The sequence below is a fragment of the Desmodus rotundus genome, unplaced genomic scaffold, assembly GCF_022682495.2.
Source record: "Desmodus rotundus isolate HL8 unplaced genomic scaffold, HLdesRot8A.1 manual_scaffold_176, whole genome shotgun sequence".
NCBI classification, from domain to species: domain Eukaryota; kingdom Metazoa; phylum Chordata; class Mammalia; order Chiroptera; family Phyllostomidae; genus Desmodus; species Desmodus rotundus.
The window spans coordinates 77,872-90,565 of NW_026527232.1; the positions used below are offsets into that span (position 1 = coordinate 77,872).

General features: G+C 50.5%; 1 protein-coding gene across 2 annotated transcripts in view; it reads left to right on the forward strand.

Annotated features, from left to right (window-relative positions):
• The first annotated feature begins 658 nt into the window (after nucleotides 1-658).
• Nucleotides 659-12,694, forward strand: part of NMUR1 (neuromedin U receptor 1) — a 35,575-nt gene continuing 23,539 nt past the window's right edge. The window contains exons 1-2 of one of the 2 annotated variants that reach the window (XM_045198591.2): nucleotides 659-2,315; nucleotides 12,171-12,298. In XM_045198591.2, the coding sequence (XP_045054526.2) occupies nucleotides 12,263-12,298 (36 nt within the window). In that variant the 5' untranslated portion in view covers nucleotides 659-2,315; nucleotides 12,171-12,262. The remainder of the gene's footprint in view (nucleotides 2,316-12,170; nucleotides 12,299-12,694) is intronic. The other variant, XM_045198590.2, reaches the window with a different exon arrangement.

Consider the following 12,694-nt stretch of genomic DNA (forward strand, 5'->3'; position numbering starts at 1 on the left):
CACACAGCATCCCTCCCGCACCTTCCCTCAGACTGCTCCGCAGCAAGGGCACCCAGCTAATGCCACCTCCTCAGACCGAGCGCTATAGGCTCATCACCTGAAAAAGCAAAAATTGTCATTTTGCCCCCAGGGGCTCCACTGGTGAACAGAGAACTACAAACCAATTTAGCCAATTAGAGTCCGGAGTGGGTCGAATTGTGCTCCCCCCGCTGTGCCCCACCCCCACGCCTGCAAAGATGCGTCCATACTGAAGCAGGGTGCAGCCAAGAGGAGGGCCCCAAGAAGGGATTTGTAATGGGGTCCAGGACTCAGGGTGTCCAGGAAATATTAGAAAAATGTATGTAGGATGTCCTCACCCCCACAAGCCTGAGCCAGGGGGGATGGGACACATGGAACAGGGCCATTCAGAGCTGTTTTGGGTAGCAAGAGCTTTGCAGCTAACCCCGGGCACAGTCATTTAACATATCTATAACCTTTAACTGGTTTCATGGATATGTTAAATAGCTGTGGCCCTGCTTTGAGCCAGGGAGATGGGAGTGACTTCCACCCAAGGTGGGACTGGGAAGCAACTCCCCCTGGTTACAGGGCCTGCGTGAGAGCTTAGAGATGATTGGCTCCATGCCATGGGGCCACACCTGCGCAGACTTACTATGGCAGCCCAGTAAAGCTGGAAGAATACAGGGATGCTGGCAGGTATAGCTGACTGGGGGAGGACCACAAGGTGTTGGGGGAGAAAGGAGGAGACCATGCGGCTCTGAAGGAAAGAGTAGACCCACGAGGTTCTGAAGCAAGTAGATAGATAAAGGTCCATGTGGTTCTGAAGTAAAAGAGGAGAACCACGAGGTTCTGAAGTGGGGAAAAGGACCACGCGGTTCTGAGGGAAAGGAAGAGGACCACGAGGTTTTGGAGAGCTTCTTTTTGCCACGCGGCTTAGGCAGCAGGAGAGACTTTGCAGCCATAGAGAAAGGGGAGAAAGGGTTCTTGCTGGTGGGCCGTGAGAAGGTGACACATGGCTTTGGATTAATTGGAGATTGCAGCAGCCACACAGCTGATGGTGCCGGGAGCCTGAATCACGGACTTCTACTTCTTTTCCTGAGACACGGTACCCCAGACTGGGCACAGGGAGAGGGAAGGACTGTGTGCATCTGTGGGTATTCTAGAGGACTTTAGTATCTTATTGAAGACATTAAGTCATTACTCTAAGTTTGTGTAACTTTTAAATAAACAATTCCTTTCCTTTTCACCAGTCTCTGGCATTGAGAGACGTCTTTCCTCTGGCGGCAGGCATTTCGAACCTAGCAGGTGGGCTTGGGGGAAGGAACCTCCAGAGACAGAAAGGGGGAATCCTTTCTGTAATAATTTATCGTGAACCACCCCCTGCCCTGCTCTGTAACAATACCCCAGCCCCTGGACCCTGTGCACATGGCCAGTCTTGGCAGACAGAGTTAAATCAAGTTAAATTGAGATCATCTGGAGTTAGAGTGGGTCCTGAATCCAAGGACTAGTGTCTTCATGAGAGAGGAGAACTGCTTTGTATTTTTTAAAGATTCTGAATGTCTATCTGGCATCCATTAATCATGCCCAAACCACTGGCCGAACCATCTACCTTTCTCCTGCAAGTCAGCTTCCTGGAACTCCCCTTTCCTGTGCAGATGGGCCAATCCTAGGGTGAGCCTCCATCCACCCTCATATCTATTACTGCCCCTGCCCCAAGTCATCCCAGCGCCAGGCACCAGGCAACTGGATACCATCGCCTTAGCTCCAAGTTCGTCGGAATTACTCAAACCAGCTGACCCTAAACTCTTCAGTCTGCCTGCCTTGCCTTTCCCATGCAAACTCCAGTGAAGGCTTCGGCCTTCCCCTTGCTCCAGCCCTCTGCCTTCCGGCCACCCTGATGTCTCTCACGTGGCCCCATGTGGCGGTGCATGCCCCTCGTCTCAGTAAATCTATGCAATAAATTCTTTCCGTGACATTGGCTCACTCATCTCCATAAAATAAAACCTCCAGGGCACAAATGACACAGTGAGGGGGAGGGAAAAGGAAGAAGATGCAGACAGACATGGGAGACGGCCTCGTGGAGACGCACGGCAGGGGCCACCTGGAGCCATCAGAGGCTGGAAGAAGTAAGGGAAGGATTTCCCCACCTGGAGCCACCAGAGGCTGGAAGAAGTAAGGGAAGGATTCCCCCACCTGGAGCTACCAGGAGGACTCGGCCCTGCTGACAGAGCATCTGATGGAGATGCCCAGTTATGAAGTCTTCACTCTTCACACACATTCAGTCACTGAGCCACCCAGTCCTCCCGACAGCGCCTGTGGTAAGTGCTGTCATTACCCCCATTACGGATGAGGCCCTGGTGGCTCAGCCAAGAGGGCAGAGCCAGGGCGAGGGCCAGGCTTTCTGCTCAAGCCCGTGACCCCTGACCTACGACCACTGCCTGACTGTGCAGACTGGTGTTGGGGAACCGGCGTCCCCCCCGGACCTGAGGGGCACTAGCCCTCCTCTCTCCTGAGTCCCTGATACTGCCACCTGCTTTCTGCAGCTGCTATGACAGGCACTGTTGGCCATAGTCAGTACTCTAGCTGCTCCAGGTGGCCGTTGGGATCTGGCCACTCCCCAGCCTCCCACGGTAGCTCTTGGGGGTGTGGGCCTGGAGCCTTCCGGAGCACATCCTCCATGGCCCCATCCACCTTGAGAAGGGTGGCACTGTGGGCCCTGCCGGCCAGTGAGGCCACCTTGGGGGGCACCTGAGAAGGCCCCTGGGGCCTGTGTCTTTGGCTGGCTGTTCTAGGGTTCCCAAGGCAGCGTCTTTTCATACGAGCTCTCCAAGGGGGTCTCCAGATCCTCCATCCTCCCAAACTCTAGCTTCCTGCCTGTTAGAGACACTCGAGACAGCAATCTGGGCGTCATTGGCAGATGGTATGGGAATTCCACCTAGAACATCCACTGGGTTTGTTTGGAAGAAACAGGTTAATCAGCCCCAGGGGGTGGGGGCTGAGACCCCAAAGGCATTCTCAAGTAACGAAGGAAGGTGCTACCCAGCTTCCTAAGGAGGTGGTTGCCATTAGCCTGAGGGCCTTTGTTTGGAAAGAGCTGGGTTTGGGCCCTGTGCCCGCAGCCCAGGTCTGCAAGAAATGGGGGCAAGGGTTTTGAGGTTCCTGGGAAACGCAGGCTGAGTTAGAGATGAGCAGCCAGGCCTCCCTGGGGGTGCAGCAGGAAAGGCTCCACAGAACAGAAACATCTAGAGGGAATTTTTAAGTTGTTTGTGCTGAGGTCTCCAGGGTACACCCCTCACCTTCTCCACCACATCAGAAATCACTTCTTGTTTGCCAGCGCTTTTGTGTGAGCTGGCAGCCAGGGAAACGCAGGGGTGTGTGTGTGTTTCTCCTGGACACTGGCGTGGGGCAGGCGACCGGCTGCCTTTGGGGACACAAGGCCAGTGGAGGGCTGTGTTACAGAGTGGTGCGGGACGATTGGTTAAGTGCGCAGCGTCTGGGAAACACTGGGTTAGCTTCTCACTTTCACGCTCAGATTTTAAAGAGCCAGTGCAAAGAGAAAGAGAAAGATCAAAAGCAAACTAAAAGGAAATATTTGATTTTGGGAAGAAGGACTTTCTGAACATAAAAGTCAGTCAAGAAATTCTGAAGGGGAAAATAGACATAGATCAAAAAACGCTCTAAAAAATTTTAAGAGCAGACCTCAAACTGGGGGAAAAATATTTGCTACAAATGCGACGTAGAGTTAATCTCTCTCTGTATATATTGCGATCCCAAACAGACGGATCAGACGCTGTAAGATACCCAGTAACACAATGTGCAAAAGAGAGAACAGACCATTCACCAAAGAAGTCTAAGTAACTAATAAACAAAGGAAAATATTCAAATGTATTAGCAGTCACAGAAATATAAGATAAAAAAATGAATGATCTTTACGTTGTGAGACTGTAAGTGACTTAAAAGTGTGTTCTCTTGGCGAACTGCTTTTTCTCATTAACTCTTGTGCAGTCTCCTCCCCTGCTCGCAGGAAGACAAGACCCTACTCGTGAAAAGCTCGTGATGCTGTTGGATAGCAAGTGAGGACCCAGAGTCAGAGATTTCTAGTTGTGGGTCCTGTGCAAGTTTTTCTTTCAAGTTTTTCTTCATTTGTCCTTTCAACAATGAGTAAATACTATTTTAAGTATCAGAACAAATTTGCAAGATAAAATAAATTCCTTATTCCCAGCCTCCAGAAGCCTGGGCCTTGTATGCAAATAGGATTCCTGGGGCCACCCAAACACCCACTCAGCGGTGGGAAGGCAGTTGAACTGAGAGACCCCTCCCACGTCCATCCCCAAAACAAAGGGGTGCTTCAGCCCTCCGCACACCATATAACCACCCCCTGGGGCTGCCCCAGCCCTTAGGCCACGCCCATCTCTAGGGTCCGCCCTGGTCTCTCCCCACTCTTCGGTTTGGCCTGCCCGCTCTCTGAGAGGGATGGGTGGGGGATGAGGGGCGGGAGGCGCCCCCCTCCCCGCCTGGGGTGTGCCCAGCGTGGGCCTGCCTCAGAGTCCAGGGAGGAGGGGTGGGCCACCCCAGGCCCCTCAGAGGCCTGCTTGGTGGCTGTGCAGTGGCCTGACCGGGCTCTGAGGGATCTCTAGTGCAGACCGGCCTCTAGGCTGCGTGTCCCGCCGGCCCCCGTCCCCTCCCCGACCCTGTCCACCCTTCTCATTTACTCCTGGGTGTCTGAAGTGTGTCCCCGTAAAATCCTAACCCCCAGCATCTCAGAACGTGACTGTATTTGGAGACTGGGCCTTTAAAGAGGACACTGAGCCAGAATGAGATCACTGGTGTGGGCCCTCGTCCAGTGTGACTGCTGTCCTTTTTTTTAAAAGAGGCGGTTTGGAAACGGCCGGATGTAAATTGCAGTGGCCTTCTCAAAACCGAGGAGCGAGGGCGGGAGCAGCCGCTTCCCTCACAGCCCTCGGAAGGGTCGAAACGCCAACGTCAGTGTCTCCTGACCCGAGCCGCCAGAACAATGGGAAAGCAGTGTCTCCTGTTTAAGCCCGGGTCGGTGTGCCTTGGAAGGGCAGCCCCGGCAGGCTGATACAGTGCTCTTGAGGAGGATTAGGCCCTCCAACAGAATCCCACCAGAGTTTGATAGGTGTCTGCTTGCAAAAAGTGTACCATCCAATTTGGGAGACGAGTCAGCAGTCCGTTGTCAACAACACAACCCAGTGGGCCAAAGGCGCATTCCCAGAAGTGTGCAGGTCTAGGATGTTGGCAGGACTTCCAGACAGGGCTGGCCAGAAGCCAAACCATGGAGCTTTAAGGGGATGGGTGTCATAGGGCTCAGGTTCCCCGGCTCTCTCCCAGCCCCAGTGACTTGCTAGGCATCTACAGGGTGGTGAATGGGGGGTAGGGTGGTGCTAGGACTCTGCATGGATTCAGCTTTGTTCCATCCCTGGGGCATCCTGTGAGTGGTGACCCATCTGAAATGCCTGTGTCTCCCAGGACTGGGACTCACCACTGACCCTTCTTTCCTCCCAGCAGGGGCCCCTCAACTCAGAAGGAATGGGGAGGGGTTCTTCTACGTCAGAGCCAGTTTGCCCAGGGTTACTGCTCTGAGAGAGAGCTCCTCCTCACTGAGCCTTAACTGTAAACTAGTGGTTTTTAGCCTTTTAAGTCAGGAAGAACTGGCCTGGGGATGTAAGTGATGAAAGACATGCCCCCCCCCAAAATGCACATGCACACATTCCCTAAGCCCCACCGGGTAAGTTCCGAGCCCTCTCTGGTCATTTGCATTCCAGGGGCCTGCAGGTCCGGAAACTCACCTGCGGAGTGGCTTGTAGGCAAACAGAGCGTGGACAGGTGGTAGGTTGGGTGGGCAGGGATGCCTTCCAGGTGGAAGACACCAGAGCAGCAAGAGGGGCCACCAGAGGAGGCACTCTGGCTCAGCCCTGAAGGCTGTCCCTGCAGAGAGGGGGTCCCACTTCCTCCTGGAGGCTGAGGGGGTGGCAGAGTGTTCTGGGCATAAGAGGGGCATGGAGAAAGCAGAGCTTTGGGAAGACTTGGGAGGAAGCCTCTAGAAGTACAGCCTTGTAAGAGCCTTCCTACCACATTGCTACAATGGCTGAGCATCAATTTTTGCAGATGTTTTCCAGAAAGACAGTCTTTATCTTCCAGGGCAAAGCAGGAAGAACAGGGTCAGGAATCCACTTCAGGCTTCGAGTGAACAGAACAGTAAGACCTGATTTTCCCCAAAAAGCAATGTGTCCAAGAGAGAGTGATCTTCCCAGCGTGTCCCCTGGAGGGGACGGACTCTCAGCTTGCAGACACCTGGAGGGGTCCCACTCACTCCTGCTCTGTGTCCGCGCTCAGCCAGCCACCTTGAGTGTCCTTTGGCTTCTGCAGGGAGGTCAATTACGGTCCCCAAAAGACAGGTTGACCTGTAAACTTGAGTGCAAACTATTTGGAACAAGGGTTTTTGCCTCTTCTAGGGCAATTTGTTTTGGGGCCCCACTCACATCATATTAGATCCTCTGAAGGTCAGCCAAGCCCCACATCAAATGGGAGTCCCATGTCATTATATAGGAGTTGACTTGCATTGCAGTTCAGGTGTTTGTTTTTGTGGTCAAATATACATAACATAAAATTTACCATTTTAACCATTTTAAAGTGTACAATTCAGTGGCATTAAGTACATTCACAATGCAGTGTGACATAACTAGATCATCTTACATTTAGGGTGGGCCCTAAATCCAATGCCTGGGATCCTGAGAACAGAAAGGGAAGGAATTGAGAATGAGACCCAGAAGGGAAGGCCATGGGAAGGTGGAGGTGGAGGCGGAGCGGGGAGCCAGTGACGCACCTATAAGCCAAGGACACGGAGGGCTGTTGGCAACCTCCAGAAGTGAGGAGAGAGGCATGGAGGGCTCCCCCTCGGAGCTCCAGAAGGAACCAATCCTGCCAACACCTTGATCTCTAAATCTGGTCGCCAGAACTGTGTGAGAACAAGGCCGTCGAGTTTGTGGTTGTCTGTTACAGCAGCCCTAGAAGTGAATACAGCTTCTCATGCTGATCGTAGGTGCTGGAAAAGGACCTCATGTTTGAATAAAACCAGGGAACACTGTGTTGAGCTGTAGGTTTCTTTGATGAGAGCTTCTCTGAGCCTTTGATAGGCCACAGAGCTTTATGAATTTCCAAGGGGAGAAGACCATACTGAACATGCATTTTCCATGCTTATCTAACCAAGAAACCCTTCGGTACTATCAGCTTGGGCTGCTGTAATGATAGAGCAGTCCCCAGTCTTTCTGGCACCAGGACAGGTTTCATGGAGGACAGGGCGGGTCAGGGGCACACGCAGGAGGCAGAGCTCAGGTGACCTTCGCTCAAGGACTGGTTTTTAACAGGCCATAGACTGGACCAGGATTGGTCCACGTCCCAGGGCTGGGGGCCCCTGTAGAACATTGTCTATAGTTCTGGAGACTGCAAGTACAAGATCAAGGTGTTGGCAGGATTGGTTTCTGGTGAGACTTCTTTTCCTGACTTGCAGACACTCGCCTTCTCACTGGGTCCTCACAGGGCCTCTTCTGTGTTCACACATGGCAGAAAGGGAAGGGGAGAGAGCTATGGAACTCTGGTGTCTCTTTGTCTTCTTATAAGAGTATGGATTTTATTGGATTGGGGTCCTATGATTATTACCTCATTTAACCTAATTACCTCCTTAAAGGCCTATCTCTAGATGCAGTCACACTGGGGGTTAAAGTTTCAACATGAATTTCGGGGGACACAATTCAGTCCTTACTTCATGGGTTTGGTCTGCTGGATAATGAGATTAAGGTGTCCAGTTGCCTTCACCCCTCTAGCCTAATGGCAAGCATGTGAGTGGGGCCATCGGGGACCTGGACCACCCAGCCCCCAGGCTGCAGCCACACAGACTAGCAGAAGAACCATCCGGCTGAGCCCAGCCCAAATAATCATAATCATAATCATAATCATAGTAATAACAGTAATAGTAATGCTTGCTTTGAACTACTCACATTTTGAGGCATTTTGTTCATCAGTAGCTAAGGCATTTCAGAAGAAACCTGTGACTATCACTGCTTTCTACGGGATGGTTTTCTCTGGGTGCATTTGTGGTACAAAGTTAACTTCAGTTCTGTGAGAAGCAGTCTGCCTCCAGTCTTGCTGCTACGAAAGTTTTCTAGCCTCTTAAAGATACCGGCATGATGCGTATCAGGTGAAATGTCTGAAACTGGTGCCCCACAAAAATAGGATGTGAGTTTTATTAGGTCTGTCCCGGAAGTCAGCCACAGACTGGCTAGAGAAATTGGAAACAAGAAAATGAAAAATTGTTTTAAATGAGAGAATGTGTTAAATGTAAAAACTGGTCTAGCTGGAATGTTCTTGAAGAGTCCCCTGGAAGGACCTGTGCAATACGTAGGTTTTACTTGTAAAACGATTTCCTTTAGAGAAAAGGCACTGTCTTCTGACAATCAAGCTGAAGCGACTGCCTTGGTGGAAGGGTTGGTCAGAGGTGGGAGGCTGCGTGGGGGAGAGCAGTGGATGTGGGTGCAGCTGCGGGTGCCCTCTCCACCTGGCCTGGCTCTCTGCTGCCCCTCAGTGTCTATTCTGTGGCATTGCAGGAGGATACCACACTTGATTCAGGCTTCTGGCTTTGTAGGCAGCTGATCCCTCCCAGGGTGGGAGGCGTAGACCCAGACCCCAAGCAGCAGGCTGAGGAGAAGCCTCCATGCCTCACTCCACCCCCACCGTAAAGCTGCTCATTTACCATCGCACCACAAGGTGCCCAGTGACAGGAGAACATATATCATTAACAACCATTGCTGTTTCTGGGTCAACTTTATTTTGGGGTCCCACCCACATCATAATTTATACACTGAAGATCACCCAAACCCCACATCAAACGTGAGCCCCACGTAATTATATAGGAGTTGACTTGCATTGCGGTTGAGGTGTTTACTTTTGTGGTCAAATATACATAACATAAAAGTGATCATTTTACCCACTTCAAAGTACGATGCAATGGCATTAAGTAATTCACAATGCAGTGTGACAGAACCACTATCTAGTTCCAGAACTTCTTTACCACCCCAATGGCAACTCGTACTTATTAAGCAGTCGCTGCATTTGCCTTTTTCAAAAAAAGATTTCATTTGTTTTTAGAGAGAGGGGAAGGGAGGGAGAAAGAGGAGAGAAACGTCAATGTGTGGTTCCCTCTTCATTGCCCCCCACTGGGGACCTGGCCTGCAACCCAGGCATGTGCCCTGACTGGGAATTGAACTGGCGACCCTTCGGTTCTTAGGCTGGTGCTCAATCCACTGAGCCACACCAGTCAGAGCCACTTAAACAATTCTCAACTTTTATTATCAACTCCTAAATTACACTTATATTTTTATATTTGAAAGTGGTTAATCTTTAAAATTTTTTTTCAAATTCTCACCTGATGACATTTTTTTTCATTGCTTTTAGAGAGAGAGGAAGGGAGAGAAAAAGGGAGAGAGAGAGAAAAACATCGATTGGCTGCCTTCTGTAGGGGGGATTGTACCCCTAGACTGGGGATTGAACCCACAATCTAGGAATGTGCCCTGACAGTGAATCTAACCTACAATCTTCCAGCTACAGGACAAACCTCCAACCAAATGAGCCACACTGGCCAGGGGAAAGCTGGTTAATCTTTTTTTTTTTTTTTTTTAAGTCACACACATTCTCACAGGACCTTAACAGCTGCTAGGTTTAGGTCTGTGCCTAAGGAGACTGTGCCCCACCACGATGTACTGGGGCCTGGGCCCTGCTGCCTTCCCAGGGCTCCCTGCCTTCCACACCGCCATGGGCTGTTGATTCTTCTAAACATACTCGTGTAGTAGTACTCTTTTGCTCAGTTATAAAAGCATGAAATGGTAATTATAGACAAGATGGAAAGTGCAGATGTGTGTAAAAGAGAATAACAACCCTCCCTAATTCTACCACCTTGAGATAACCACTGTACCATTTAAGGGTCTGCCCCTGGCCCGATCCATTTGTTAGTCAAAGTTACCGCCCGACTTACCTCAACCAATATTTACAAGATGTATTTTTATTTGCAAAATTGGGATCCCACTGTACTTTCAGTTTTAAACTTTACTTTTGTTCACTTATTAAAAATATTTTGAGCAATTTCCTATGTCTTTAAATATAAATTTAAGAGCTGCATACACTTAAGTATAAATTTAATATAATTTAAGACATAACTAAATTTGACAGCTGCATTTCCATCATACAGGTGCATCATCATTTATTTGGCCAGTCGTCTCCTGTAGGGTGTTCTTCAGTCCATTTTCCCTGGGTGTAGGTGTAGTCACAACGCATCTCAGCATCTCAGTAGCTCACAACCCTAAAGGCCCATTTCTTGCTCGTCTTATATTTCTTCCCAGGTTGGTTGTGGTTTTAGCTCCTTTTGGCTGTGGTTGTAATTCTTCCTCCTTCTCAAATACAAGCTGAAGGAACAGCCCCCACCGACTGGAGAGGTGTCAATCTTACCACAGAGGTTAAGAGCGAGTGAGCAGGTGGTAATAAGCAATATCTCCCAAAGCTTGTGCTCACGGGTCATGTTCACACACATGCCATGGGCAAAGACAGTCACAAGGTCAAGGCCAAAGTCAGGGAGACTGGGTAAATAGTCCCTCCAGAGGACGCAGCACCGGCTGCACAGCAGAGAGGTTGCACAATCCCCTTCCAGGAGGAGAGAGTGAATAACTGGGAACTATAACACAGCCATCTCCAGGTGTTCCCAGGTTTACACTATTAAAAGTGCTTTTGATTTCTCTTTTTAATGATATTAATTCTTATGTAATTTTTTAAACTAATTTTTTTTAAAGCAGGACGTTTCCTGGATAATCTTCCAGCCTTTTAAAAAGATTTTATTTATTTATTTTTAGAGAAAGGGGAAAGGACAGAGGGAGAGTTACATCAGTGTGTGGTTGCCTCTCATGCGCCCCCTACTGGGGGCCTGGCCGGAAACCCAGGCATGTGCCCAGACTGGGGATCCAACCAGCGACTGTTTTGGTTCTCAGGCGGGCACTCAATCCACTAAGCCCCACCAGCCAGGGCCAAATAATTCTTTGAGACTTATTTTTTAAAACAAAACAAGACAAAACCCAACTTCTACAAACAGCAACATCCAGCCAAATTCCCACACCTCAAACAATTGAAAAAGCACCTTTCCCCATTACTAATATGTGCTAGGAACCGTGTTAAAGAATTTACCCAAGCTGTCTCAATTTAATCCTCACAAACACCTCACTCAGTAGGTATATACATTAATCTAGCAGAGAAGAAATTTAGGCTGAAGTGGTTTCTTTGGTCTAAGAGGACACTTGCCAGCAGGGGGCAGATCTGCCATTGAAACCCAAGTCGGCCGACACCCGAAACCTGGCGCGGAACTTCTGTACCACCGGCTCTCAGAGTGGGGTGCTCCCCAGCAGCTTCCGCCTCATCTGGGAACTCTATAGAGATGCACGTGCTTAGGCCTCACCACAGCCCTGCTGGCTCAGGAGCTCTGAGGCTGCGGTCAGCAGTTAGGTGACTCTGATGGACCCTCAAGATTGAAAACTGCTGGGGGGAGGTAGGATAAGGGGATTAAATGGTAATGGAATAAATATGATAAAGATTAAAACATTAAAATAAAAAAAAATTAAAATAAATATGTCCTTAAAACCAGAAAAAAACAAAAACCTGACAACGGAGCTCCACTAGCCCACCTCTCCTCTCCTCCTGGGAGGCAGGAAAGCGCGTGTGCCCTGCCCCCTTTCCTGCCGGCTTCAGCGACTACCTGCCGGATGAAGGTGAGAGCCGGTGGAGACACTACCCCTGCCCCTCCTAACTTTAGGCGACCTCACCCACCACCTGAAGGACAGTGTTCAAGGGAGCCCCTTCCATCACTGGGGAATGGGGCGTCCCCGTCCACCACTGGAGAGGTGCGCGCCTTGGAGAATCCGGGCTCAGAAGGAGGAGGAGGACTGTGAGTCAGAGTGGGGAAGGCCTCAAGTCAGAAGGGCTTCTATGCTAAAAGGGGAAGATCTAGGGTCCGAAGGTTTAGGGAAGGGGTCGCAAGTCTTCGGGAGGTAGGAGCACTTGGAGTCGGGTGGAAAACCCCTAGGACAATCCCTCACCGGAGTTTCCGCTTGCGCCCACAGCGGAATGTCCTGGAAACAGAGCAGGTCAGTGACCTCCCTGCTCCTCCCAGCCTGAAGCCAGGTGGCCTCTTCTGCTCCTGGGCATCTGCTGCATGGGGGCTTGGATGTCTGCTGGAGGTCCCAGTCAGGTATGTGTTCCCTAAAGACCATCAAGGCCCTGCCCACCAAGAAGTCAAGGACCCACCCAGATGGGGACCCAAGGCCTAGTGAAGCCATGGAGGGACTGGGGGTCACAGAGGGGGGCAAAACCAGGGTGGCAGAGCCTGAGGGCGATGGTCTAGACTTCTTCCAAGCTAGACTTCAGCCGTTTGTTCAGGTCATGTCACCCCGCTTGTCACAGTGTCTGTCCTTCTGTGTTATCCTCATTCATTTCATTTTGCTTTCATGGGTGTCTCTCAGAAACATTCCTGCAGAGCCAGACTTATCCTCCCGTCCTTCCATGGTCCTCCCTGCCCAGCTGTCCCCGCGCACACGTGTCCTCTAATCTTAACCTCCCTTTGACTTCTCAGTGATGGCCGTCCGTT